This window comes from Mustela lutreola, chromosome 16, assembly GCF_030435805.1.
Source record: "Mustela lutreola isolate mMusLut2 chromosome 16, mMusLut2.pri, whole genome shotgun sequence".
Classification (NCBI taxonomy): Eukaryota; Metazoa; Chordata; class Mammalia; order Carnivora; family Mustelidae; genus Mustela; species Mustela lutreola.
This window is the reverse complement of record NC_081305.1, coordinates 35,722,304-35,747,117: the sequence shown is the minus strand read 5'-3', so window position 1 is coordinate 35,747,117 and position 24,814 is coordinate 35,722,304. Positions and strand designations below refer to the sequence as shown.

The 24,814-nt window shown below is 47.7% G+C and overlaps 1 protein-coding gene across 4 annotated transcripts in view; it reads right to left on the bottom strand.

The window, feature by feature from the left end:
- Window positions 1–20,889, bottom strand: part of MYLK3 (myosin light chain kinase 3) — a 46,092-nt gene extending 25,203 nt beyond the window's left edge. The window contains exons 1-3 of one of the 4 annotated variants that reach the window (XM_059150866.1): window positions 20,673–20,889; window positions 2,862–2,952; window positions 1,614–2,019 (exon numbers count right to left, since the gene is read on the bottom strand). In XM_059150866.1, the coding sequence (XP_059006849.1) occupies window positions 1,614–2,019; window positions 2,862–2,952; window positions 20,673–20,690 (515 nt within the window). In that variant the 5' untranslated portion in view covers window positions 20,691–20,889. Of the gene's footprint in view, window positions 1–1,613; window positions 2,020–2,861; window positions 2,953–9,310; window positions 10,200–15,067; window positions 15,247–20,672 lie in introns of those variants that run through there. The other 3 variants (XM_059150864.1, XM_059150865.1, XM_059150863.1) reach the window with 3 other exon arrangements.
- Between the last annotated feature and the right edge of the window lie 3,925 nt (window positions 20,890–24,814).

The window sequence follows — 24,814 nt, the reverse complement described above, 5'->3', positions numbered from 1 at the left end:
ACGGCCACGCATTCCCATGCCGTCGAGCGCCCAAGGCTTTCTGTCCTGCTGCTGCACGGTGCACCCGGGGCAGACGCCGCTGACCACTTCCAGCACTGTGCTCCTCCACCTGCTGCTAGGGCCTTAGCAGCCTCGACACAGGCAGCCTCGGCCCATCAGAGTGGATGCTTGACTTTAAACTCATCTTCTCAAAATATACTCATGTGCTAGCTGAGGACAGGCAGGTAGTGATCTCTCTACTTCCTGAGCCCGGTGGCCAGTCTAGTGCGCCTGAAATTCAGAGAACGGCTAAAACTGACATAGAGAACTTTCCCCTCATGCAGAATCTTTTGGGGGCCCCTAACAAGTTCATGGAAAGTCCACCCCTATCCCTAAAGTCCATGTTTACAGCCCTGACCAGGATCCAGGGAAGCCTACCAGGAATTCCTCCTTTTAGTTGGTTAAGCTCTCCCAGAGGCTCTCATTTCCTTCCAGAACAAAGGCAGACAAATGATGGGGGCTTTTCTGCCAGTTGCCCTAGCACACAGACATCAGCCCCCCTCCCTGCAGCAGGCCTAGAGCAGGGATGGGGCTATGTTACAGATAAGGACAACCCCGGGCAGGTGCAGGAGGGCACCAGACCCTCTTAAGACAGGGAAGCACAATATACTTCCGTGGGCCGTCCTGGGGGCTCAAAGCACTGTTCCACAGGCCTAGGAACATAGGACTAGAGAGAGCTTGGCAGTCAGCAGCCTCTGGCTCTTCATTATCCTGCCCTGTGTCTGCTGAGGGCCGAGTGCTGGTCCAGAGGCTGTGTTCCGAGGGCACAATCCCACCTTCAGGACCCCAGGTATAATAGTCTTGAAAGCCCTACTGGATGGACTCAGCCTATTCCAGCCTCCCTGTGAATCCCCATCCTTTTCTCCTCCACTTAGTATTTGGGACCTAATTACATGCTGACCTGAGGAGGCAGCGGGGTACAGTGGTTGGGAGCAGATGCTGGAGTCCAGAAACCTGGATTCAGATCTCAGCTTTGTGACTCCCTAGCTGTAGGGCGGTCTCAGCCCATTTCCTCATTTCCTCACTTGCCTCCTGGGATGTTGTGAGAATACAGCAAGACGTGGTCTGTGAAATCTGTGGCCAGTGCCAGCTCCTAGGATTGTGCCGTGAGCCCCAGCTTGTAGCTATTACAACTGCTCTGAGAGCTGGTGGTTCTCAGCCCTGCTCTATATAGGAATCACCCAAGGAGCTTGTAAAAAAAAAAAAAAAAAAAAGACAGGGAGGAAGGGAGGGAAGGAAGAAGGCAGGAAGGAAGCGTAGGTGAGCTGCACTCCAGACGGAAGAAATCAGACTCTCTGGGCATTGGTATTTTAAAAATTGCTTTCAGGCATAAAAAATTAAAAAATTATATAAAAAAAAATTGCTTTCAGGCAATTTGAATGGGCACCAGGTGAGAAACAGTGCTCAAAATTCCCAAAAGCAGTGCCTACACCTTCTCCTGTCTTGCCCTCAAGAAGCTAGCCAGCGCGGCAGACAGTGGGCACTCTATCCCAGCAGCTAGCCCCTTGGTCGTGCTCCCGCTGAGGGGCTGCCGTTAATTCCCGCCCTGCCCAGCATGGAGGAGCACCCCTTACCTGGCAGGCGTTTCTCTACCACCATGAGCTGCCTTGGCTTGAGCTGGCAGCCCTGGAGTGAGCCTCACGCCTGCCTCTGAGGGCTGCGGGTCAGGCCCGCTGAATGACGATCCTTGGTCTGTACTGGGTAAAGCTTCCTGGCTTGTGGAGGCTTCACTGACCCTGTTGGATGCTGCAGACAATTCCAGGCCAGTCCCAGGGCTCTCAGTGAATGCTCCAGGAGCTTTGGCTTCGGCCTCTGTGTGCAGCGGCAGGAGGCCAAGGGGCACTTGGGCTGGGCCAGGAACTCCTTCTTCCTGCCCTGGTTGGGCCTCTGCTTGGGTGGGGAGGTCAGATCCTATCTCGGAAGCATTGACGGGGGTCAGCCTCTCCTCTGTCCCCTCTGGCAGGTTCGCCTTCTGGCTCTCTACAGGAAAATCAGCAGCATAAAAATGCATTTCTATATGGATGAGTCGAGCCTAAAGATACTGCAAAGGATATGCAAAGGCCATGCAGGGAAACATGTTTATAATAGGCAGACTGGAAACAACCCAAGTGACCAAGAGTAGGAGGCTGGTTGACTAAACCACGGCCCAGCACCCAGAAACTGCACAGCCATAGAAAATAGACACGAATATCTCCAGATGTGGCCATGGACTGATCTCAAGATGTACTGTAAGTGGAAAAGAATCAGGTGGAGAAAAGTGGGTCTGGTGTGCTTCTGTTTCTCTAGGAAGGGAGGATGTGTGTGTGTGTGTGTGTGTGTGTGCGCGCGTGCGCGCACGAATGTGCACATGCAGGAGCATGTGTATAACCACTGATAACATGGCTAAGGACACACAAAGAAAGACAAAAAATTTTGTGAATGCTTCCATGTGCAAGGGAGGAAAAAAGAAAAGCCAGACTTCTCTTAATACCCCTTGTTTTGTCCATTTGACTTCAGAACCATGTCAATATTACCCAAAATTGTACAAGAAAATGAAACTTGAATAAAAGCAATCCACAAAGATGTAGAGCAAAGTGAAATAGACCTGAGATTCAAGTTAGTGGCATAGCTTACGCAGAAAAGAGCTAGTCCAAGTGACTTAAAACAGCAATGTATAGTGGAATATATACAAAGGATAAAAGAAAAATGAAACGGGGGAAAATAAATAAAGGAAATTTAAAAATTAGTTAAATAGATTTAAAAAGGAAAAAATAAAAAATATCTTTTTATTCTGAAACCATGATGTGTGCATCATGGAACACAGCAAACAGGACCCCACTCACCTTCCCAAGGCCCCCTGATCTCAGCTTGCACAGCTCTGGTGCTCAGCGCATGCTTTGGCTTTGCTCCTTTCTCTTCCACTCGATCTTTGTTCTGAAAGAACAATCATCATCATCAACGTCATTATTCAGGACACAGACATTGGCTGAACACCTACCATGTGCTTGAGGTAGAAGTATTTAGATTACTTCACCTGGTCTCACGGTAATACTAGAGGATAGATATTGCTACTGCCATTCTAGAGATAAAGACACAAAGTCACAAATTCTTTCTAATGTGTCCTTACATTGCCAGTAAGGGAAAGACCTGACGCGGCTTCTTAATGGACTGGACGTCAAAATACTTAGACCAGGGATGGAAGATAAATTTCAAGTGTCAATTCAGATCATTCAGTCATGGCTATTACAGTGCTGGCTTGGCTTGGATCCTAAAGTCAGATTGACCCATGCCTGTTTAGGGGGCTAGGGGCAAGGAGGAGGGCTGGAAGAGTGCCCCCATCAATTAATAATGCCTGCCAGGGAGCTGGTGCCTCCTACCGTCACCCCTTTACTATACAGTAGCGTGGCCGGAAGCACAGCCTCTCTTGACTCTGGAGCCAGACCCTGCTGGGTTTAAACCGCATCTTCACCCCTCAGCCTCCCTTTCCTCATCTGTGAAATGGCGAGAATAATGTTATCTGCTTCGTAGAGTTAGTAAGAGGTTTGGAGGAGTTGATCTGTGGAATGTCCTGACTAATGTGCCCAGCGCATGGTAAGTGCTCGGTAGCTCTAGGGATTTTGACCTGCCTGAGACAGGGAGCACTCTGTCTTCAAAGAGCCAACGGATTGAGGGACGGATCAAATGTGTAAGGCCCAGAGAAGCTCTCAGCAGCTCTTCCTTTAACTCTGAGTGCTCTGTACCAGGCCAGTGCGCTTACTCCTGAAATGGTAGGAACATTCAGTATTTCTAAGTATAAATATTTCTATAGGACCTGACTCCTTGCTGGGTCCCTCTGGTGCTTCTAAAGGTTTTAAGACTTGGGGACAGCCCCTAAGACTCCTCCTGGTCCTTATCACACCAGCAGGTCTGATCAAGGCACTCACCCCTGAAGGCCCTTTCCCTGGCCTCACCCACAGATGCCCCAACTGGAGCCCAAATGAGCTTGAGACACATTTTGTTTGGCCCACACAGCATTTTCAATTTTTAAATTCGTTATCAACACTTTAAATCTAGGAGATTTTTACATTAAAATTCTAAGTTCCCTTTCGGGGCTTAGGATTGTTCTCTATTCTCATTGTGGTGTATATACTTGTTGAACTGTGTACTCACACGTACTTTGTGTGGTGTGTGCCATTTATTGTATGTAAATTATGCCTTAATAAAACTGATTAGGGGCGCCTGGGTGGCTCAGTGGGTTAAGCCGCTGCCTTCGGCTCAGGTCAAGATCTCAGGGTCCTGGGATCGAGCCCCGCATCGGGCTCTCTGCTCAGCAGGGAGCCTGCTTCCCTCTCTCTCTCTGCCTGCTTCTCTGCCTGCGTGTGGTCTCTGTCTATCAAATAAATAAATAAAATCTTTAAAAAAAAAAATCTGAAGATCTGACAATGTTAAGCTCACGGCAAAAATCGGCTGGAGCAGTTCCCACTAACTGGGGCACCAGTCCTCACAACTTTAGAATGCCTCCCCGGCACTGAGAAGGGTTGGTTCCACTTTTTTTTCCTATGCTATACCCACTTCTCTCAATCCTACTACCTGCTCATCCCTTTGGGATTCCAGCACACCAAGTTCTGTCCTTTTGAGGGTAACAGCACCATGGGAACACCTAGCCTTGCACCTGGCATGTGCCAGGCACTTAATAAATAAACACCAGCTGTTGTCATCGTGATTAACACAGCGCCATCAAGGTGACCCGGATCCCCTTACTCAGCAGAGACCGCTCCCTGGACCTCTTTCTGCAGACTCGGTCCTGCCACCCCCGGAGCTGGGGGAACTGGAAGCATTATCACGGGACGCCTCCTGTTTCACCCCGGTAGAGAGGGACTCGAACAAACTGTCCTTTGGCAGACCTTGTTGGGCTCAGCATGTCCTCTCCCTCCCTCCGCTCTTGGTGTAGGTAGACACACACACACACATGCAAACACACGCAAACACACACACACACAGCTGCGTCATGTCTTCAGGGCTCACTCAGAGGAAGGAAAAGAGACCCTCGACACCATTCTAGAGAACTGGTGTCTTCTGAACAGCTTGCTTATGATTTGGACCCAGGCCTGGCTGAGCCTGACCCTGTCCTTCAGGAAAGAGCACCTAACTTTTAGTAATAATCTAATTCATTGTGACAACCAAAATGATATCCTGCTGGGCGCTTCAGAAGACTCAAGGAGGACCTTCACAAACTCCCGACACCATTTTCTTTTCTTTTTTCTTTTTTCTTTTTCCCTTTTTTTTTTTTTTGACTTCTTAAACATTTTTTAATTCCAGTAGAGTTATTATACAGTGTTATGGGACACCTGGGTGGCTCAGTGGGTTAAGCCTCTGCCTTCAGCCCAGGTCATGATCTCAGAGTCCTGGGATCGAGCCCCGCATCGGGCTCTCTGCTCAGCAGGGAGCCTGCTTCCCCCTCTCTCTCTCTGCCTGCCTCTCTGCCTACTTGTGATCTCTGTCTGTCAAATAAATAAATAAATAAATATATAGTGTTATGTTAGTTTCAGGTGTACAATATAATGATTCAAGGGGTTCCTGGGTGGCTCACTTGGTTAAGCGTCTGTCTTATGGGTCATGATCCCAGGGTCCTGCGACAGAGCCCCACATCGGGGTTCCCTGCTCAGTGGGGAGTCTGCTTCTCCCTCTCCCTCTCCCTCTGCCCCTCTCTTCCACTCATGCTCCCTCTCTCTGTAGCTCACAAATAAATAAATAAAATCTTTTAAAAAATAAAAAGCAAAACAAAACTATATAGTGATTCAACACTTCTACATATCACCCGGTGCTACAGAAAAATACAAAAGGTTTTAAATCTGTGAAAGATGCTGAAACTTCCATAAACAATGAATTCTGGAACACTGAGAAGAAATTTAAAAATAAATTTTTAAAAAGATACATTTTTAAAAAGTCAAAACATTAAAAAAAAAAAAGATGCTGAAACTTCTAGTAAAACAAATACAAATGAAAACTATAATGAGGTAGGGGCGCGTGGGTGGCTCATTGGGTTAAAGCCTCTGCCTTCGGCTCAGGTCATGATCCCAGAGTCCTGGGATCCAGCCCTGCATCGAGGCCTGCATTGGGCTCTCTGCTCAGCAAGGGGCATGCTTCCCCCACTCTCTGTCTCTGCCTGCCTCTCTGCCTACTTGTGATCTCTGTCTGTCAAATAAATAAATAAAATCTTTAAAAAAAAAAAAAAACTACAAGGTATATCATTCTATCTATTTCTTGTTATGTTTGATATTTTCCATAATGAAGAGTTGTAAATTTTTTATGAGTTAAAGAAAAAGAATTAGCACTAGAAGGCATATAATCAGTTGTCTTATTTGAATCTTGATTCAAATAAACAAAGGAAAATAAAGCATAAGACAATTAGGAAAATTCGCACACTGACTTTGGTAACATTAAATTACTGTTTACTCTTTAGTCATGATAATGGTATTGTAATTACATTTTTTTAAAAGATGCCTTAATTTCTAGATATAAGTGCTGATGTTTGTGGAGGAAATGATCCAATGTCTCAGATTGGCTTCAAAATAATCTAGAGAGACGGAAGTCAGTGGGGAAGACATGCAATAACATTGGCCTCCTGTTACGGGTTTGTAGGGTTCATGATACTAATCTCTATTTTTATAAATGTTTGAAAATTTTCATATAAAAAAATTCGTATTTTGAAAAAATTTTCAAAGTGCTAAAAAAAAAAAAAAACACATGCTCAGTAAGATCTCAGTTTTCAATCACCACACAGGCAAAGAATTAAAAAGTTGGATAATATGTTTTGTTAGCTAAACGGGAGGCAACAAGCCCTCCTGTATGCTACCAACAGGAGACTAAACTGAAATAACTCCTTTGAAGGTCAGTTTGGCTTTATGTACACAACCTTACCCTTTGGCTTCACCCTGCCACTTCTAGGAGTGTATGGTAGAGATAAGCTCACACTTCTGTGGATATTCACTGCACCGTTATTTATAATAGCTAAAAATGACAAATAATATAGCCAAACAATGATGTGGGGCTGGTTAGCAAATTAAGACACATCCCCCAACTGGGGCACACTACAACTTTAAGAACGAGGAAGCTTTCTATGTGTACATATGAAATAGTGCCCAAAATACATTAAGTCAAAAAAAAAAAAAAATCAAGGCCAGAATAAGGTGATTAGTATTTGAGTTAAAATCAAGAGGTGGTGTTTACAGATAAACAGACTCTGTCTGGGAGGTTCTGCGGGAAACAGGCACCTATAACTGCATTGGGGAGGAGGGTAGTCCTAGGGCCTGGGGGCTGGAGTAGGAGGAACACGTGCTCTTTATACCATACGAAGCAGGCGCGTAACTGCTTAGCCATTTGAATCCCCCAGGAGCCCCCCATGAATGTCTTTTACCACATGCATAAATCATATCACAGTAATTTTCTTTAAAGCTGAGGTTGATGGGACACCTGGGTGGTTCAGTCAGTTAAGCATCTGACTCTTGATTTTGGCCCAGGTCATGATTTCAGGGTTGTGAGTTCAAGCTGGGTGTGAAGCCTGCTTAAAATTCTCTCTCTCTCTCTCTCTTTCTTTCTTTCAGGCCTCGGTCGCTCATTGGGTTAAACCTCTGCCTTCGGCCCAGGTCACAATCTCAGGGTCCTGAAATCAAGCCCCTGCATCCGGCTGGCTCTCTGCTCAGCAGGGAGCCTACTTAGCTTGCCTCTCTGCCTACTTGAGACCTCTCTCTCTGTGTCAAATAAATAAATAAAATCTTTAAAAAAAATTCTCAGGGTGCCTGGGTGGCTCAGTGGGTTAAAGCCTCTGCCTTCAGCTTGGATCCCAGGGTCCTGGGATCGAGCCCCACATCGGGCTCTCTGCTTGGCAGGTAGCCTGCTTCCTCCTCTCTGCCTGCTTGTGATCTCTGTCTGTCAAATAAATAAATAAAATCTTAAAAAAAAAAAAAAAATTCTCTCTCCTCTGCCCCTCCCCCACTTCACCTTCTCCCCCTTTATTTATTTGCCAGAGAGAGAGAGACCAAGCGAGTACACACAAGCAGGCAGAGAGGCAGGCAGAGGTAGCGAGAGAAGCAGGTTCCCTGCCGAGCAAGGAGCCCGATGCGGGACTCGATCCCGTGACCCTGGGATCATGACCTGAGCCGAGGGCAGCGGCTTAACCCACTGAGCCACCCAGGCGCTCCCTTCTCCCCCTTTAAAAAATAAATAAATAAATATAAAGTCCAGGTTGCTTATCAGTGAAAAAGCAGAAGGTCACATCTCCCCTGCAGGCAAGACTCATAGGAGAGGTGCAGAAAGTGGGGAGCTGGGTGGGGGAGGGGCATACCTTGGCCAAGGCTGTAGGGCAGGGATGGGGGAAGGGGTCAGCAGGGTGAGCTCTGGCCTGGCTGGGGATGAGGAAAGAAGGCACACTCCTGAAGCCTTGCTCCTGTGAAAGCCTCGGAGCTGACACAGAGTGCAGCACGGCCTCCTGTAGACCCCACCTTATCTCTTTCCAGAGGTTGGTGGATAACTACAGTGATCTGAAATGGTGGCTCCAGGCCGTCTGAAGGTTGCTAAGTGGCTGACTCTTAGCTGTTCCCTCCCAAACAGTATTGCCTCCATACACCACACACATAAACACACACACACACACACACACACACACACACACCCCAGCCAAACTTCCATTAGCCAGCGGGTTTGATTATGCAATCCTAGGGAACAGCCGCTCCCAGAAATGCCACACTCCACCCCCAGGCTCCGGCTCCTTCATGGCCTCTGTCCCCCGGGGGTCACTGTCAACACTCATCTTCCAACAAGCAGCTGCACACTCCGCCCACTCTGGGACCCAGCATAGGTTAGGGACAGGAAGGGGAGGGTTCTAAAAGAGGGGTTCTGTTGGGGCAAATTGGCTCCCACCTGTTTCTCACTCTAGGTGTGACAAAACAGAAAGGAGCAAAAAGAAGTCACTCGTACATCCAACAAGCTTCACTGTCCTCCTCTCCCTAATGACCCATTTACCCCCACTTCTAGTTGCTCTGAAGCTGCCCAAGGCCCCCGCAGACCTCACTGAGGCACTGCTTCTTCCTTTCCCTAGGAAGAGCGGCCTGTCAGTGACCTGTCTGGAAATCTACCTGTGACCATTAAGGTTCAGTCTCTCCTCTTCCCCATCAACAGATCATGCAGATGGCACAGGAAGGAAACAAGACTTCCTAGTGCTTCTAAGCCTAGACGTCTGGCTAGCATCCCCACCAGGACCACGGGGTCTCCCTTTCAGCCAGAAGGGTACAGGGGTAAGGAAGCAGGAACCAACCTCCAAAGGGCCATCAGCCAGGCTTCCTTTCCTCCAGGGGACACTCCCTTGCATGATGAAATCCACCACCTTCGAGTTCTGGAACACGGCCCCCACCAAAGCTATGGCCTTGTCCACGGCCACTACCATCCTGAACAGGGCTTCAAGCCTGGCGCCATGCTGGGCAGCCTCCTGCCGCACAGCCCTCACCAGCTCCAGGACCTCCGGCCACCCAGCCTGTGAGTCAGCTGGAGGAGTATGGTCAGACCCACCCGGACCCAGAATCTGAGAGGTCTCCAGCCGGTGTAGGCCTTGCTCCAGATGGCCCATTCCTTGGTACACACACTGCAGTTTCTCCGTGACATCTTCTTGGAAATGCAAGAGTTTGTCCACCTTCTCATTTAGCGCATTAAGCTTTTTGTCCATGGTGGTTAAGCAGGCCTTGCCTGACACCGGCAGCCCTCGGGTCTCCAGGCCCTCCTTGGAGGCTCCGGACATCCTGATGCGGGCTTGACAAGGGCGAGGAATCAGAAGAGCCTCAGACTCCTGGCTTTTACTTGGGCGGTGGTACCTGGCAATTCATTGTTCTTGACAGCTAACAGTCTCGCCCTGCAGCGCCAACCCACACAGATCCTCTGGGTGGTTTAGGGAGCCCAGGGAACCAGTCTCTCTCTGAGCCTTTGCCTTTGCTTATCTCCCACTCTGCCGGGGCCACGAGTGACAGGCTGGGTTTTGGCAAGGCGCTTCTCCTTGGGGCCCTTTTGACATCACGGCAGCATTTGACATTCCTCTCTGAGAGGGTGCTGATGGGCAAATATTTTAAGAATCTGCCCAAGGCAGGCAGGGGTTTGGATAGTTGAAATGAAAGGTTAGAAGAAAGGGGGTCCTTTAGGTAATGAACCAGAATGCTGGACTTTACAAGGGGCCTCAGGGATCACCAGGCAGGGTAAGACCTTTAGCGGTCCAAAGCTCTGTGGCGCACACAGTATCCTGCCTGCCCCGAACACTGAATTCACAAAGAAAAAATAAATAAATAAATGTGAGGCCATTCTGATTTTTGCCATGATAAAAGTGTTGATGCTTCTGCAAATTAAAATCAAATTTCTGGCGCCCCTACTTTGCAGGTGCCCCCAAATAAGTGTTTGGGCTGCCTGTGGGGTGTACCTTCAGGTCCCTCCCCACAATGGGCCCTCAGTCACTAGCTGCTTGTACCTAAAAATAAAGTGAGGGAAAATGGCTTAGGCTACTCGCCAGGTGCCATCCCTCAGGTCATGTTCTACACAGATCCCTCTGGAGCATAGCTGCCAGGGGTCTCCTGCTATCCCCCACCCCACCTCACCCCCTACACTACTCCTCCAGCACTGACTACACACGCAGATGTGGGGCACCCAATCTCTCTATGCTTAAACAGACATAGTAGCAGCCTAGAGGGCACAGGGGGCTGGGTTTCCTGTAGTTTCCAAACGTTTTAGCTTCAAAACCCTTGGTTCAAATGGAACTGTTACAGAAGCATCGATAAATAAAGCAGATAAAGGAGATGCTCAGGCTGACACTGAGGTGGGGCACCAGGAGTCACCACAGAGTCCCTAGGCCGCTGGGGAGCCACTGACTGACATTTTCTTCCAGGTCCTCCTACAGAAAAAGTTAAGGGAGAGGGAATTTGTCCAAGGTCATCCCAGCCCAAGGCCTCCTGAGGCTAACGCAGCTTTGTCAATGCTGGCTGGCCCCGCGGTGTGGGGGCAGGGAGGTGTCTTTAGTGACCTGCTGAGTTTCCTCCTTCTGAATAAAAGCAATCATGAGAATGAACTTTGACCTGGAAATCTGACATCTGAAAACACCCTTAAGTCATTTTGCTATTTTAAGCTACAGGGGACTCGCAAGCACGAGGTGCCAGCTAGACACGTGCAGCTTGACTGACCACCAACCCCTCACTACCCGTCGCATTGCCAGGATAGCTGCCCTCAGCCGTCTGGGTAGAAATCCAGACCCATTTCTGAGGCATAGTCCTGGGTGTCAGTGGCAGAATGGCCTGGAGCTCAAAAGAACCTTGGTCTCTTAGAGCAATGTGATTTAAAACAAATACATAAATAAGCTCTCCTTGGAAAAAGAAATTTGGGGAACGCTGTGCTCCAGCTCCTCTCGGGGATTCACAATGCCCTTCCATGGACCTCATCTGCCAAAGAAAGAAAGCAGCGCCTGACCAGGGAATCCCTCCTTCCCCTGCACTTATCTCCTCATACTGCTCTGTGGGACGAGGGGTCCCTAGATCACTCTTTGGGAAGCGGCGCCCTAGAGAAATCTCTGGTTCTAACACCAGTTCCATGTCTGCCCTACAGCAGGTAGGGGTAATTGAAAGAGACAGACCAGCTTCCAGAAAGGAGTTTCCACCAGCGTGAACCACAGGCAGCTGCTGCAGGGGACCTTCTGAGCAGCCTACATCCAGTCAAGCCTGGGCTTAATAAAGTCTGGACACAGATCCTGAAAGTCCAGCTGAACCCAAAGAAAAACAAACATCCCAGACACACATCTATTTTGAAAGCTAATTATTTAAATTACAGAAGGATTTGTCCCAGGTCTCCCTGAAGCAACAAGGGGTTGCAAGTCAGCTGGTGTTGTAGAAATGTGCCTGCTGCGATCGTCACTGTTCTAGAACCCCCTGGAAGTTTTCTGAGCCCATAATAGTCACTGGGCTTGCCTCAGTCCCCCAGTGCACCAACATGCCTGGCAAGTGCAGGGTATTCAATACAACCGTATGGAAAGAATGAGCTAAGGGGGGACCCTGGCTGAGCAGGAGGCTGGACTGAGTTTCGGGAGACTTGGGGAAGGGGGAAACTGCAGCTAGGGTTTCCCAGAACAAAAAAGTACAGGGCAGAACACCTTGACAATTCCCAGAAGTAAGCTCTGGGACCTTCTGAGGAAAAGTTCGAAATATGCCAACAGGTGAAATCCTGGAGGCTTCTTTGATGAAAAAGAGCAGCCAGGAGGACCAGCTTTGAATCCCTTACATTTCTCTGCTTAGAGGAGAAATGAGTTCTGTGAGGGCTGAGGCATGGCTTCTTTTCAACTCTCCCTGATGTACAGGACATAGCAAGAACCATGGGCTATTCTTTCGGGGGCAATGGTGCCTGCCCAGAGGAGAGAAGAGGCATTCCACCCCTCAAGCCAAGTGAGCACAGACCAGAGAAGAGGCAGTCCTGCTGGATGGGTACAGAGTAGCAAATCCAATGACACTTCATCTTTCTTGGGTGAAGACAGGACAGCTGATGCACTCGCAGAAAAACACAGACTGACCTCTGTTTGCCATAGGCTGGGATCAGCCCACACCAAACCCAAGACTCTTACGTGGCCTTTCTGGTGACAGCCGGCTTTCCCTGTACAACCCCAGAGGCACTGTGGACCCTGAGGTCCCAGGTGGACTAAGAGGGGAGCAGAAATGCAAGGCTTAGGAGTCCATTCCAAAGCAGTGACTCTCCCCCTTCACCACCTCTGCACAGAACAGGCACAGCCAAGAGAGGCCCCACTCTCCCTGGAGAAGAGAGGTCAGTTTCTGGAGAAATTCGATGGTCCATAATACAACAGTTCTATATGCTGGCACTGGCGATTCCTGGGACCCCCTCATCTGACCATCCTCAACAGGCCAGCCAGTCAACAAGCTTCAACCTCTCACCCAGTTTTTTGTGCCTTATTCTGAAATATGCCCAGATAAGAAATGATCGCCTGGTAGTCAAACAAAGCCCCCGTGATGAAATGGAGAGTCCCCCAAAACAGAAACATAACTTTGGAGAAAACCCAGAAAACAAGAAACAGAAGAAACAGCAGAAAGTTTCAAAAAGCCTGTCCTTAGTTGCCATGGGCAAGTGCAAAAGGCTATCCCACCCATTAAAAAAGAAGGTGTTATGGAGAAAGAACAGGCATAGAATAAAAGAGAGGTCTTGAAAATTAAAAGTCTGTGGGTTAAAAATTTTAAATCCAATACGGAGATGAGAAAATAAAGTTAAGATAATATCCCAGAAAGGAGAATTAAAAGATGGTGATGCTGGGGCGCCTGGGTGGCTCAGTGGGTTAAAGCCTCTGCTTTCGGCTCAGGTCATGATCCCAGGGTCCTGAGATCGAGCCCCACATCGGGCTCCCCGCTCAGCAGGGAGCCTGCTTCCTCCTCTCTCTCTGCCTGCCTCTCTGCCTACTTGTGATCTCTGTCTGTCAAATAAATAAATAAATCTTTAAAAAAAAAAAAAAAAAGATGGTGATGCCTACCTAGGGAGAGAAGAGATGACAGACCATGGACCTAACCCCACATTTCATTCCCTGGAGTTTCAGAAGGGGAAAAGAAAGCGGGAGGGAATTTATCAAAGAAATAGTACAGTCATTATGCAATTTGAGAACACAGGGATAGAGAGAAGATTACAAAGCTCCCCAAAACCTGAAAGAAAAAAAAAAAAATCACATCCCAAGGAATTAGACTCAGGATGATATCAGACCTCTCATCCTAAAAACAACTGGCCTCTGGAATCCAGGCAGGACGTAGAATTCTAGGTTCGAGATTTGAAGACACTGCATCTTTGTCAGAGGACGGAAGGAAGCATTTTAAGACTTGCAAAGATGTTTAAAAAAAATGTAAGCGCTCTTTGAAAGAGGCACTAAAGTGATTTATTTTTCAGGAAAGAGCATTCACGGAATATTGTTCACACTATGATGCCATAATGGGGTCACCGCTTCACGGGGTTAAAACAGGGATGTTGTTAGGATGGGGAAGGAGGGGGAGTGACAAGGCTGAATCGATTCTCTTCATAGGAAGCACACAGATCTGGTAGGAAACTGATGGGGAGGAACGCAGAGGCAAATGCAGGCAAATGCCAGGCGAAAGAGCTGAAAGGCGGCCGGTGTTTGCCGCTGGGAAGCAGGTTTTGCAGAGGTCCAGGTACTGCATGCGAGGGGATGTGAATATTTATAACAAGGTTGCAGCATGCCACAGCGAGGGTCTTGTTCTAACAGAATCAGGTATGACCATTTTCTGAGAGATGGAGGCCCATGGCCTTCTCTACTTCCCATGAAACAGCTGTAAGGCCAGCTGCATACCTGGAACTTCCTTAACCTCTCTGGAGGCAGCTTCCCTCATCTCGAAAGGGGGCACATGACGGTGCAGTAACCACGGGGCTGTTTGGGTCCCCATGTAAGTGAAAAACCTAGCACGGGCCCTGGCACATGGTAAGTCCATGAAAACAAGAGACAATCGAACTCACTAGCCCATACTCATCCCCCACTCCAGATGGTCAGCTAATCAGCCAACAGGACAGCAGTGTGTAGAGCCACCTCACTGCGGGGTGGGGGCAAGGGGGGGAAGGAGGCATCTCCCCAGGCCTAAATCAGCCCCCAGGTGCCCGGCCCACCCAGGCCACCTCCCTTGTGGCACCATCAGATGATGTGCACTCACAAAGTGCCACCCTGTCCTCCATAAAGCTGAGCTTATTCAGAAAAGGAAATCAGAGATGAAACAGAACCCCAGAAAGCCTCGCTAGGTTCAATGCAGACAACCTGGGGGTTAGCAGCTGCTGGGCCTTGTGCGCCTACTACACCCTGTGTTATCTTGGGGGGGGGGGGCACACTGACCGTCCCCAGGCTGTACCCATCAACCAAAGCTTCCTGCTGACTGAGGTTCTTGGTCCAAGAGGACCTACGTCTGGGGGATAATTGTCACCAAGTCTCCCTCAGTCCCATGACCCTAACAATTGTCCCTGAGGGCTCCTACTTCAAAGCAGACCCGCCTGGAGCCGCGCTTACCGCAAATATCTGGATGTAATCTGACGCCCGCTGCTGGCCTCTGGCGCCGGGACTGTGAAGTACCGGAGTGGGGCACAGAGTCCCCATCCTGGGGCTGCGGCCACGGTGCCAACTCAGTGTTTACTCTGCCTGGAGATGCCCAGCAGCCCGGAGTGCTGGGAATGAGGTGGGCTGGCCAGCCAGGGAGATTTCTCCAGAACTCAGGCAGCAGCGATAAGCCTGGCATTTCCGCTTATCTCTGACCCTGCCCCAGGCCCCAGAGGCATCCAGAGGCTTCACTCAGTTATCTGGTTTGCGAGGCGGTATCTGCTTCCCAGGGGCCTACTTCCTGCATCACTTAGTGAAGTGTCCAGTTGTGAAACAAACACTGTGTGGTCCAAGGAAGGAGGAAAGAAGAGAGGGGGCCTAGGGCAGAACTGACCTGCTTTCAAAACCCAGAACCATGGTATCAGAGCCCAGGAGATGAGCTGGGAATCACTGCCTTCAGGCAGCCCTCTGGGATAGAGGAAAGCCCCATCAGCCAGAATGAGCTGGCGGCCCGCGTTTCTTCACTGGGGCTGCTGGCACGGCTGGGAACCTCGCTGGTCATCTCCAGGCCAGGAGGGTCCAGCCGTTGCCTCTGCAAGTAGAACTATTGAGGAAGCAACAAAGACACACTGTGCCCCAAGACTGCAGCATGTTGCCGTGAGGGAGAAGATAAGACCTACAGCTCCTGCTGGATGAGGTGCTGGCTCCAGCTCGGCTCTCTCCAGCGGTGGGGGGGGGGGGGGGGGGGACGGCTCCCTGTTCAGATCTTCCCAGAGCACCACATGAGAGGCTGAGCCCTCCATACACCTTGGCGCACACACACGCATACACAGACACACAGATGCTTGCACACACACACACGCATACACAGACACACACAGATGCTTGCACATACCCATCACTTAGTGCTCCATGGGAGACTGAGCCCTCCACACACTGGCGCACACACATGCACACACACACACACACACACACAGAGATGCTTACACATACCCATCACTTGGGGACCCCCACTTACCTGCCCCCACACACAGGAATCAGACAAGTGTCACACAATGCTTTTACTATTAGCTTCCTCTTCTGAGCGTAACCACAGACAGACCCTGTGCTGAGCATTTTTTTTTTAAGATTTTATTTCTTTATTTGACACACAGAGATCTCAAGCAGGCAGAGAGGCAGGCAGAGAGGGCAGGAAAGCAGGCTCCCTGCCGAGCAGAGAGCCTGATGCGGGACTTGATTCCAGGACCCTGGGATCATGACCTGAGCTGAAGACAGAGGCTTTAACCCACTGAGCCAACCAGGCACGCTGTGCTGAGCATTTTTAGCTGCATTACTTACTTAAACTTCACTACATCCCTATAGGGTAGATTACTATTTGTCATTCCCATCTTACAGAGAAGATTAATCTAGAAATTAAGTGGTTCACCCAAGGCCACCCAGAAAGCAATGGAGCCAGGATTCCAACCCTGTGGTTATAACTCACACAATCCTGCCACTTTTGGAGATGGGAGGGATCTCAGAGACCACAAAGGTCAACTCCTTCAGTTTGAAGACAGAGAATTTGAAGCGCAGAGAGGGGAAGGGACTTTCTGAAGGTCACACAGTAAGTCAGTGGCAAAGACAGGACAGGATAGCAAAAACTGTCTCCCTCAGAGTGGCTGTGGAACTCCTGCCCCACTCTGTGGGTTTATGAGGGGTGTGTGTGTGTGTGTGTGTGTATGTGTGTGTGTGTATGTTCATGCATGTGTGTGTACATGTATCAGTGTGTGTGTCATGCATATGTGTAGTCAGATTAGCTTCTGTCCCACAGGCTTGACTCTGTGGAAATGAGGAGGGGGTGAAGGGGCTCGGGCTTCCAGGTACCATATTGGATGCTTATTCTTTCATAGAAAAATTTCTACAATTTGTCTCACCTAGCTGTCTAGAGAGATACTAAAACAACAGCCATCAGTCTGCCAAGATGAATCCAGGAACTGTGCTTAAGAACAAAACCAAAATCAAGCTGGCCTCTCTGAAGAAGCAGAGAGGGAGATGACAGCTATGTGGAGCCTGGCCTGGGCTTGAGGGGTCCCCTGCAAGCTCTCAGGTGGCCAGTAGGTTTGCCCCTGACACGTCCCTATCTTCTGTGGCCGACATTCCTACCCAGGCTTGAAACCTTTCTATTTGTTCAATTCCTTTCCCCCAAGTCTAGTCAACATTGTTCCCTGCCTAAACAAAGGACCAGCCTGAAAACACTAGAGAAGAACAAAAAAGCACCCTCAGGAACCAAATCCAGACCAGTACCCATTCATTTGTTCCTTTATTCATTTGTTCCTTCATTCATTCAGCACTTACGGGGCAACACTTATTAGGAAATAACAAAAGCACTAGTATTTATCGAGCACATCTTTGTGCCAGGCACTGTGCTACAACTTTATATAAATTACCTTTTACCCCTCAACATTATAAGAGGAAGGGACTATTATCCACATTTCACAGACAAGTAAACTGAGGTTTGAGCCACTTTCCAAAGTCAGTGTCAGACCCTGTATATAAATGCAGGCAGCCAGCCTCGGAGTCAGCTTACAACTGCAAGGAGTCTAACTAAAACATCTTCTGTCTAGAACCTGGCTCTGTCTCCGGGGGGCTGCCTTTGCCAAGTACCAATTCAGAAACGTAATTGTATGTGCAATTTGGAATCAGGCCAACCAGTTTCATACAAGACGTTGCATTGCTGGTCCTTCTACCAGCTCACACAGCAAGATGTCATCACCTGCAAAATACTTTGACATGTGCTCACATTTACACTCATGTGAGGCGGATGGATTATAGCCCCCATCTTCCCCATGGAGAGACTGAGACTCGCACTGTGAGTCTATGCCACTTTGGACCTTGGACTTGACTCTATAGCTCTAGGGCCTGTGTCCACAGCAGAGCAGGGTTTCTGGACCCCTCCTCACCATGACACGCGCACACACACGCACACACACACACACACACATCATTTTGGGGCCCTGACTCACCTGGCTTGACTGGGAGAGGCTGCAGGCCTTTGATAATAGCTCACTTTTCTGAGTCTTACCAAAAGCAGACCCTGTGCTAAGCAATTAGCTGCAATATCTCTTTTAAACCCCTTGATTGTGCCAATGCTTGTGAGCTCAGAGCTCTTGTTGTGTTGTGGGAACTCAGCAAATCTGTGCGGGAGCAAAGTGAACATCTCAGAACAACAGAGAAAGTGAGAAAGTCACTAACTCCTTGACTCAAAGGATGTAGGGTGTAATGGGGCAAAATCAGAAGCTCTGTCAGTATTTTCAGCCTTCCTGTATCTGATAAAAAGAATTCCTTCTTCATCTGCTCAAATTTTCCCCTCTCCCTCTAGCCCCGAGGAAAGACTGGTTTCGGATTTTCGGTGTCAAATCTGACACCAAATCATTTCGGTGTCAAATGAGTGGTAAGATGCGACCTGCGGTCTGGAAGGCTGGATTTAGCTGAGCTGGGGAGCAAAGCACCAAGAGCAAAAAAAGAAAGAAGGGGAGAGATAGATAGCAAGCAGGGAGCAGCGTTTAGCGTTGCAGAGTGGAGACGGGGGACAGTCCCAAGATGCAAGAGAACAGGAGTGAACAGAAGGGAGGGTTTGGGAAACCATCTGCTGCAGGACAGAAAGGCTCACCAGGGACCATAAGTAGGAACAGCATAGTGGCAAGGCTCCTGAGGCCCCAGCTCTCTATGGAAACTTAGTCACATGGTGTTAACTAATTCAGGTGTAAGAGGGAGGCAAAAACATGGAGAAAAAATTTGGCCAAGAGGGAAGATTTCATGGAAATGGGACTTGAGTTGAGCCTTGGTGAATGAGATTTGGGGAGGCCAGAGAAAGGGCAGTTCTTGTGAGGACTCAGAGTGAAACAGAGCTCCAGATGGAGCCTGGGAGGTGGGGTGACAGTGCACAAGTTAGCCTCAGATCGGGAGGTGTCAACGGAGGCCCAGATGATTCAGCAGGCAGGACCCCAAAGAGAGTGGACACAGAAAATGAGGCAGAGACATTCAGACCCAAAGCAGCAAAATACAGGAACAACAATCCTATCGAATGTTTTTAGGTAGGCAATAATATGATTAAATTAGTTAAAATTAATTAATTAGTTAGTTAAATTAAGTAATATTTCACACATCAGGAATGTATGGAATAATTACTGAGGCATGGGGAACCAACTCAGAGAGGACACAAAGCCACTTTGGGGATTTGGGAGATGTTTTATATCCTGAGCAGTAGTCAGTCACACTGGAGTGTGCATGTGTGCATACCCGTCTGCTGTATTCCACAGGCTATAAGATTTGTGTTTTGTACTGTATGTAAGTTATGCCTTAATCAAGTTCTGCTAGCATGAAAATAAGGTGGGGGGAGGAGAGACTAATGCACCTGACAGCAGAGTGCAAATGGATTGGAAGGGCATAGGATCATCATCCACACAGAAGCTAAAATCAGCAAGTGTTTACTAGTTCTGGGGTGTACGCTGTTGCCAAAACACGGGACTGCTAAGGAAGTGGAGTGACATCTGCGAGAATAAGTCTTTGAAAGTCTTTGAAAGCAAGGGCTGCCTAAAGCTCTAAGGTCCTCATTCCCTGCACAGCCTCTAGGCTGCAAGAGAAGCAGGACCCCTCCCCGCTGCAGAGACTCGAAGGACTTAGGATGCTCTCCCCAGATCCACTAAGTGAAGAGTTCACCCCCCAAACAGGTCGTAAAACAGCAGGTACATAGATTAGAATCCCATGCTTGTTTGAAATCTACCTATGTGCCAGTATGGTGAATTCTGCATGAGAGAATTGTAGATGATCTTTATTTTCCATATTGCTTTCATGTAATTATTCTAAATTTTTTAATGTGTATTATTTGTGTTATTAAACAAGTTTGTTTTTCTATAATAGTCACCTTTTACTTGGACCCACAGGAATTAGTAGAGAGACAATATGCACCAGAGAGGGGTTTAATTAACTAAGAACAGAGTCATAGACTCCCTCGGGTCCATCCCCGACAGAAAACAACATTTAAAAACCTTACAGGGATGTCTGAGATCAATTGCTTAGCCTTAAATGAACAGAATGCAGGAGGTATAACAGGTTCGGAAGGACTTCTCAGAAACAGCAAACCCCAGGTGGGAAGAGCAACAAGTCCTCTTCGCACTTTGTTATTGAAGCAGATTTTTGGCCCATTGCAACTTGGAAACAAAAGTTCCAGACTCCATGTGCAACTCAGAAACTACACAGTGAAAGTAACTTGGGGTTTGTTTGTTGTTTGTTTTTTTAGAGAAAAGTTGGCAAACATTTGAGAACAAATCCCCAACTACAAAATTCTCAAAAGGATCAAAGGACCCGTAAACACTCATCACAGCAATAAGTTCGCACACGGTTCTGAAGTCTGAATTATACATGCAGCTCCCCAAACCTGCACAAAACCAAAGACAAATCCATGCATCTAAAACGGTTAGCTTTTATTGTCACTTGTTGGTTTCGATCAGACTCTACAGGTGTTTTCCAGAGGGTCTACATGCCTCTAACACACCTGCTAAAAGCACAAACACACAGGAAGTTTATCATCTGCACTTACATACCACCTTTCATCCATGGATCCCAAGTGGTCTGTCAGAAATATTGTTTTCCTAAGTCCCCAGTGAGATGTGTAAATATTGTTGCCTCCATCTCATACTCAGATAAACTTAAATATGTGGGCAGTTAAGTGGCTTGTCAACGATTATAACCCAAGACAAAATCCTTGCAAGCCGCCCTCTGGTCTCCCTTCCTCTGCTGACTGTCCCTTTGAGCTTTCTCGTTGGCCCTGGCTTAAATCATGCACGCAGGCCATTGTTTCCCTGGTGATGGAGGTGGCGTTCTATTTCCTGCCCTGAATTTGGCACCGGGCCCCCAGCTACAACGCATTTAGCCACAAGTGCATCAGCCGTGCGTGAGTGGGGACAGCTTGGCTCCTTGGAAACCTAAGTGGCGTGTGTCAGCTGGCTCCAGCCCACCGAGAGCCACTCCAGGCCATGCTGCTAACTCCTCCATCATTAGCCCAGAGCAACCCACAGTGCAGGCGATGCTGTCTCTCAGAGCAGGATGAACAAATGGAGACGGCTCAAAGGCAAAGGCTCCGGCCCGGCTCCAGCGCAGCCCTCGGGGAGAAATGATCCATAGCTCTCTGGCACCCCGGCCCTTAGACCAGTACGGCCCAAGCTGCGTTCCTTTCTATGGACAACACAGCAAAGTGTGATGGCTGTCGATTACATTCCTCGATAGGCAACCGAATTTACACTTCCAATTCCCAGTTGCACTGCTTATTCTTTTGTTTTTTTTAGATTTTATTTATTTATTTGACAGAGAGAGATCACAAGTAGGCAGAGAGGCAGGCAGAGAGAGAGGAAGGGAAGCAGGCTCCCCGCCGAGCAGAGAGCCCGACGCGGGACTCGATCCCAGGACCCTGAGATCATGACCTGAGCCGAAGGCAGCGGCTTAACCCACTGAGCCACCCAGGTGCCCTGCACTGCTTATTCTTACGTTTCATTCATTCATTAATGTGTCCTGGAATGACCATTCAGAATCAGATCCAGAAAAATAGGAAAGTTGTTGGGGCACCTGCCAGGGGACAAGAGTGACCACTTGAAAAGCACATCTCTGAGGGTTGCAGTCACTCTTAGAAATTGGGGGTGGAAAATGTTTTTATGGTCAGTAAATGCCATCTATTTAAGTTAATTTTAACTTCTTTGCCTCTCAAGTGTCTTGTTAACCTTCCAGGATGGTATATGCGTCATATGAACTAGAGGCTGGATTAGTTGCCTTTCTTCTCATATGCTTACAAAGCACCTCATAGGTGTTCCCATCAGAGCCCACTGCTAATAATAACACCTAATCTCTGCTGAGCATTTACCTTGTACGAGGCATCCTGCCAGACAGTTTAAATTCATTAGTTTTTTTCAGGTTCTAAGTATTACCATTAATATCCTCATTTTGCGGATAAGGAAACTGGCTTAGAGAGGTCACAAATCACTGTGTTAGTTTCCCATGGCTGCCATAACAAATTACCACGAATATAGTGACTTAAAATGACAGAAATTTATCCTCTCATAGATCTGGAGGCCAGAAGTCTGAAACCAGTATCACCAAGGTTTCAGTAAAGCTGTCCTTCCTCTGGAGGCTCTGGCTTCTAGTAGCTGCTGGCATTTCTTGATTTGTAGCTGTAATACTTAGTCTCTGCCTCCATGATCTCACTGCCTTATCTGCTCCTTTGTGTGTCAGATCTCCTTCTGCCTCCCTTTTATGATGATACATATGATTACATTTAGGGCCCATCTGGATAAGGTCCTTCACTTAATCATATCTGCAAAGTTTTTTTGTTTGTTTTGTTTTGTTTTTTGGCTATCAAATGCAACATTCATAGCTTCCTGGGTGTGAATGTGAATGTGTTTTGGGGGGCCATGATCTAGCCTATGATTCACTCATCTAGTAGGTAGTGTCTTCAAGTTTGGGCTCATGAAGATTCATCAGTGAAGTATGGGTTGGCGCCTCGAGGGTAGGAGTGTGGGCTTTGATCCAATTCCACCACTTAGTGTGTGACCTCAGCAAGCAACTTATACCCTCTCTCAGTCTAATGCATAAGATTGTTCCGAGGATTAAATGAGAGAATGAATGTGAAATGCATACAATGATGCCTTGGTGTAGTTTAGAGCTCAGTGAATTGCAGCTGCTGTCCTTTTTGTTAAAAGCAGGGGCTAAGCTAGAGTTCTGACCCAACCTTGCAGATGGAGGTCAGTGAACACCAGGCTTCTACAGATGAAGGAACATGAAAATGAGGAGAAAAGTTAGTTCTGCCACAGAGCCAAGGAAAGTCAGTGCTAACCAAATACAGTAGAATTTTCAAAACCATTTGGCATGGTACACTATAAAGATTGACCAGAACTAGCCATGCAAAGGATTTCTGCTCTTCAAAAGTGGAGAATGTGACGTTTCTCCAAAGTAGGGCTCTAGGCCACCAAAATGTGTATTTTTGTCAATAGATATTCTTACACATTGTTATAAATAGGAGTCACCTGTATAGTCACACTTTGATGGTTCTCTTGAGGTTAAAATGATTCCAATTTCAAGACCTATAATAAAGAGAATGACCAGTAAATCAAGAGTTTAGAGCATGGAGAGGAAAATGAGAAAAATAGACAGGAAATAGTAGGAAAAGGACAGTAGAGGGGAACAAAAACATTTGAATCTGGGTGTTTGTTAGGATGATTGAGAGATGTCATGCAAGCTGCCTTGCCTCCTTGACTTTGAACAAGATAAATGTGATTTGGTTCTGTTCCATTATTTAGCTGGGATAGGATAACATGAAGTTCAGCAAAGAAGTTTTAGTACTGCACCTCTAAATGTGGTCATATATTATATGTTCAACTTGTTATATTTCATCCAATCAGGTTTTTTAGTTTAATATACTGGGATTCTGGGGCACCTGAGTGGCTCAGTGGGTTAAAGCCTCTGCCTTTGGCTCAGGTTATGATCCCAGGGTCCTGGGATCGAGCCCCACATCAGGCTCTCTGCTTAGTGGGGGAGTCTGCTTCCTCCTCTCTCTCTCTGCCTGCCTCTCTGCCTACTTGTGATCTCTGTCAAATAAATAAATAAAATCTTAAAAAAAAATACTGGGATTCTTTGCAATACGACAAGGTTTCTCAATTTGGGTAAAACATGTGAAACAGGAACATTAATAGATTTTGTCTTTTTAGAAAAAGAAAAACCCTAAATTACTTAAATGTCAACCAGTAGGGGAAAGAATGATAGCTTTACATCCACTGCCATGAAAAGACATACAACCAAGTTAAAATTCACAGAACAACACATAAAACTGGATCCTATCAAAATTAAAAAGATAAATAACCTGACAACCAGACAGATGGACAGAGATATGTAAATCCATTAGCAATAGTTGAGGATTTACACCCAATTCTTAACAGCCATTAGTTCCTGGGCAATTCTAGAATTGAGTTAGGGGAAAAGCCAATTTCCCTTTATAGTCTACAAGCTTTTGTATTTGCATTTTTATAAGGAGCATGTTTTTGTACATTACTTGTTTACTTTTTTTTAATAAAGATTTTTCCTTATTTATAAGATAGAGATCACAAGCAGGTAGAGAGGCAGGCAGAGAGGTGGGGGGGGAAGCATGGGCAGAGAGTCCGATGTGGGGCTCGATGCCAGGACCCTGAGATCATGACTTGAGCCAAAGGCAGACGCTTAACCCACTGAGCCACCCTGGCGCCCCTGTTTTTTTGACTTTTATTAATGAACCAGACATGCTCTGTCTTCCTTGACTCTGTATTAAAGGAACAGAAGTACAAAAGAAATAAACCCGTACATGAGGGAGAACAGGGTAAGAGAATGTCATATTGGGCTGAGAGAGTGGGCACCTATCTGGAAGCCAGGAAGTGAACGGGAGAGGGTTAACAGGTAGGGGACAGCGCAGAGAGGGGATGTATGAGGGCTGCAGAGGAGGGCAGTCAGTCAGCCGGAGGGGACCTGGGCAGGCTCTGGCAGTGGATCAACTGTACCCACCTGTTTTTTTCTCCGCTACCCCCTATATCCCCCGGTCCCCTGCACGACACCCAGCAAGTACAGGCGGCTGGCATCTACCCTCAGGCAAGACTGGAGTCTAAGGTTTTTAGTCCTCAACTTCATGTCCCACAGTCAAGTTCTCACTCTGGCAATCAGGGGCTCTCA